Here is a 4,878-nt window from a genome sequence, read left to right on the forward strand (position 1 = left end):
TAAGAAGATGCACAAGTGACCAGAGTCTATTGTGGACCACTGTGTCATATTCTAGATTTTTTTTTTGTACTGACTCTATTTACTTGGTTAGAAGTTGTTTCCTTGATGGTAACTCCCAATGCTAAATACTTTGCTGTGGTGTGTGTGTGTGTGTGTGTGGTGGGTGAGCTTTTGATAGGCAAAGGTACTGATTGTTCCTGATGATAATCAGCATTTTTGGGGGTGGCCATCCCTTTGTTGTCGTTGGTCTTTTTGCTGAGACTGGCCATCTTCCTGTGAGTGAGATGCTAGGGTCTCTTGTTGGTTGCCATATTCTTCATCAGGCTCAGGGTCTCCTACTTGATGCCTTGGCTTTGGTCTGTAGTCACAGAGTGGATTGAGCAGGGCTGGGCAGTCAGAGGTTTCACTCTTCTGAGGTTCTTTCTTGACCCTCAACTTCGGACCAGATGCCTGAGATGAATCACTCTGATCTAAGTGCTCTTCTGGGGCTGGGAGGTCAGACTGTGCAGGTGTCTTCTGCAAATCTTCATATATTGGGTTGGAATGTACCTCATCTCCTGAGGATGAAGAAGTTTTCCTTTCTACGAGCTCTGAGAGCCCTGATGAAGAGTCATCCTCTTTATTGGCCACATGTTGTTCATTTCCTTCTCCTACTGACTTCTGGGAGCTTTTGTCTCCCTTTGTTACTGGATTCAGGGCATCAGAACTTGCATCCAGGGTGAGACCTTGTGTTTCTGGGTCTTGACCTTCTAATAGGGCCTCTTGGCTCTCAGACTCTTCCTCTTCTTCTTTTGAATCTGGGCCATGAGCCTCTAGTCCTTTCCTGTGGTCTTTCTCTGCTTGCTGCCCATCATCATCATCATCTGTGGGATCTATGACCTCTGTCTTTGGGGATGTTGCTGTTACCTTTTGTTTCATGGATCCCTGAGACCCTGGCTGACTATCAGGCTCCTCGGTTGTGGCTGGTGTTTTAACTCCTGATGATTTCTTCTTTTCTCGGGCCAGCTGTTCTTGTTCTTCTGTGATATTCTCATTGTCTTCTCTATCTATTGGCACCTCTGTCTCTGGGGTTCTACTTTTGTCACCTAGTACTGGGGATTCCTGAGTATTCCTGCCATCTCCTTGCTCAGGTTGTTCCTGGGCATCCATTTGACTCTGGGAGTTTCTTTGTGCAGGTAGATCTCTTGGCTCTGAGACACTATCATCATCTTCCGGATTATTGGATGTTTCAGAGAGTGTCCCATCATTCTGATTCTTTAGCTGGTGTCCACTATATTGTTCAATTGGTTGGTCCAGAGTCCGAGTCTCATCTTTTCCTTCAGACTGGTCATCCTGTGGTACTGATCCTTGCACCCTGCCTTTTGTTTCTGGTGTCCTCTCTGCCACAGAGGCACTCCTATCATCTCCTGGGAATTCTGGTTCACTTTTTTCAGAAACTGTAACCTCCTCCTTTGAGGCTGCTGGTCCTTTGTCTTCAGGGTGGTTCTGATCATCTCCAGATTTTAAGTCTGGGGTTCCAGGGTCTTTCCTAATGTCCCCTTCTTCTGCTAGTCCTTCAAGCTGCTTTTCCTTCCCATCAGGCTCTTGTTCTGTGAAGGTTTCCTTCTGATTGTTTTTCTCATTTTCCTTTTGCCCAACTGTGTCTGACTTTTCAAATTTTCTCTTCACCTTCCTCTCATCAATAAGTACTTCTATCTCTTGGACTCTACAGTCATCACCTTTGGCTAGCATGTCTTGAGTTTCATTTTCTCTTCCTTGTACTAGTGGTTCTTGGATATCTGCAGTTCCATCTTCATCCCTGTATTCCAGTAATCTCTCAGTTTCAGGTAGTTTTTCCTCAGTCCTCTCTGTTGGCAGGTCATCTGTCTCTGATTCATTCTCACAATTTTCTTGGGATGATGGTCCTTGTGTCTCAATGTGCTCCCCAGACTCCTTAATAATGGTCCCTCCCTGACTCTCAGATGTTCTCTGTGCCCTTTCTTCTGTGTGTACACTCTGAATCTCCATATTTTGTTCCCTTTCCTGGTCTGATGGGTGATCTCTTGTGTCTGTGCCACCTAGCTCTCTGGGCACTTCATGTCCCTCATTTACTATCTTTTCACCCTTTTGAGAACAGGCTCTCTTCACAAATTCCTTTGGTGGCTTTATTTCTTCTGGTGGGACTCCATCACTTCCTGTTGTTTGAATTTGTTGGGTTCTTTCTTGGCTATGGCCATCTTCTTCACCTTGGGATGGACTCTTGGGGTGGTTGTGTTCAACTTCTCTTCCCAGTAATCTGGGAGTCTCAAGGTCATCCTGATGCTCCTCCTTGGTCAGTGTGTCAGGTACTTTTTCTATGGGGCTGACCAGAGATGTAGATTCAGTTCCCGTCAGTCTTTGCTCATATTGCCCTAGTCCTGCTTCTTCTTGGTAGTCCCCACTGGTTTCCCATGTTTCCATGCCTTCTGACAACTCTTCCTCTGCATTAGATGCTGGTTTAGATTCCGTATTTAAGAAAGACTGCATGTCCTGGTAACATATATTCAACAACTCAAAGACCAGGAGAATAAATTCATCGAAGCTGATGGTCTCATTGCCGACTTTATCCAGAAGATTCAAGTTGGTTCCTGCAGTAAGAATATTGAATGGCTACAGGGGGAAAAAGGCAAGAAAAAAATTTATTAACGTGTAGTCACATGTCCTGCACAATTCTTAGGTGAACACGAGTACTTGGAAATATCCAGAATTTCCCTGAGTGTTTAGAATCCTCTGGTTCCAACTGGCATTTCGCATTGAATGGCAACATGCAAAAAGCCTGGAATTTGGAACGAGAGGATCCTAGTTCAAATCCTGTACCAGTTACTTTGCTCTGGTGACCTTGGTCACCTTCAGTCTCAGAGACCTTCAGTCTCTCACGGTCTTGGTTTCTTCATTTATAAAATGAGGGGGTCAGACTAGATGATGTTTTGATTCCCTTCCAGTTCCAAATCCAGGACCCTAAATAGGATTACAGCTAAATAGAATCTTTTATACTATATGTTAAGTTGGATAGATTGTTTTGTTTTTGTTTGTTTTGCGGGGCAATGGGGGTTAAGTGACTTGCCCAGGGTCACACAGCTAGTAAGTGTTAAGTGTCTGAGGCCAGATTTGAACTCAGGTACTCCTGAATCCAGGGCTGATGCTTTATCCACTGCGCCACCTAGCTGCCCCCGTGGAGAGATTGTTTTGGACCAAAGACACTCAACGGCCCCCTGTGAAGGTACCTGACTTCCTGAAACAATAAACAGTCTAGGAGAGCAGGTTATTGGTTATTTTTTTTTTAATTTACATGATCAACAAAGTAAGTCCTAGGTAAAACTGGTTTGACAAAAATTGTTTCAGATTCAATAAGAATAGGCAATTGGCAAAGAGGAGTAGAATGAGGAAGGAATCACTCATGTGTTCTTAAATGAGTGCTTACCATGGCACAGGACAAGAAGAAAGAGCTCTTAATAGTGCTCACCTTCAGAAAATCTCCAATCTCCCCCAGGAGGAGCTGCTTTAGCTGTCCTGGGCTTAGTGTCCAACAATCACCCTCCTTTCTTGCATATTTTTGGAAAGTCTCGATGACACAGATGACACTTTGTAGGAGCTGAGGCATCTTCACCAGTTTAAGACAAGCTGAGAATGAGAAAGAGAGAGAGAGAGATCAAACAAAAGCTGGTCTTCAGATTAGATTCCTTAAGAGATGCTAAAATTGGGGCAGTTAGATGGCGCAGTGGATAGAGCACCGGTCCTGGAGTCAGGAGGACCTGAGTTCAAATCCGGCCTCAGACACTTAACACTTACTAGCTGTGTGACCCTGGGCAAGTCACTTAACCCCAATTGCCTCACTAAAAAAAAAAAAAATAGATGCCAAAATTGTTGTTTCTCTTCCTCCTTCCTTCCCTACCCACTCTCACACTTCCCTTTTCCACTCTGCTTGTAAATAGGTACAAACACACTAACTGAACTCACTGTCCATTTTTTTGTATGAGACATTGGGGGTAAGATTAACTATGATAGATGAAATTCATATAGGGTGTCCCAAAAGTTTTTATTAAAATGACTAAAGCTTCACTAAGATATGTGGGACAATGTGTAGGGTGTGTAATCCCAGCTTCAATATTCCCTCCCACAGAGACTATGGATATGGCATCTCATTTTATTCTCATAATAGTCCTGTGAGATAGATGCTTCTTTTTGTTGTTGAGCTGTTTCTGTCCTGTCTGTCTGGAGTGGTTTGCTATTTTCTTCTCCAGCTCATTTTATAGATGAGGAAACTGAGGCAAATAGGGTGAAGTGACTTGCCCAGGGTGACACAGCTAGTAAATGTCTGAGGATGTATGAACTCAGGAAGATGAGGCTTCCTAACTCTAGGCCTGGCATTCTATCCTCTGTGCTACCTAGCTATCCTTAAATATGAGCTACAGGTATTATGATCACCATTTTTACAGATGTGGAAACTGAGGCTCGAAGTCTCAGAGTGCCTTTGCTCTCACAGTGGCAGAGGCAGGATTCCAACTCAGTTCTCCCCCATGTAGGCCCAGCTCTTGATCCCCTACACAAGTGGTATCAAACTCAAACAGTGACAAGGGCCCCTAAACAGTCCATAAGTATCCCTCTATATGGATTTAGTTTTTAAGTGTAATATTATCTATATGGATTTAGTTTTTAAGTGTAATATTATCTATATGGATTTAGTAGGCTCTATATGGATTTAGTTTTTAAGTGTAATATTATCTATGTTTTATTGTATTTTAAAATCTTTTGTTAAATATTTCCCAGTTACATTTTAATCTGTTTCAGGTCACACTCAAGAGTGTTGTAGGTCACATGAGGCTTTCAGGCCTTGTATTCAACCTCTGCGGTATCAGGAGG

The 4,878-nt window shown here is 43.4% G+C and overlaps 1 protein-coding gene across 1 annotated transcript; it reads right to left on the bottom strand.

Moving 5' to 3' along the window:
• Window positions 1-207: 207 nt before the first annotated feature.
• Window positions 208-3,619, bottom strand: TCHHL1 (trichohyalin like 1). The gene is made up of 2 exons (XM_044003575.1): window positions 3,482-3,619; window positions 208-2,628 (listed from the first exon to the last, which is right to left on the bottom strand). The coding sequence occupies exons 1-2, from the start codon at window positions 3,617-3,619 to the stop codon at window positions 208-210; spliced, it is 2,559 nt and encodes an 852-aa protein (XP_043859510.1).
• Window positions 3,620-4,878: the final 1,259 nt, after the last annotated feature.

This window comes from Dromiciops gliroides, chromosome 4 (assembly GCF_019393635.1).
Source record: "Dromiciops gliroides isolate mDroGli1 chromosome 4, mDroGli1.pri, whole genome shotgun sequence".
Lineage (NCBI taxonomy): Eukaryota > Metazoa > Chordata > Mammalia > Microbiotheria > Microbiotheriidae > Dromiciops > Dromiciops gliroides.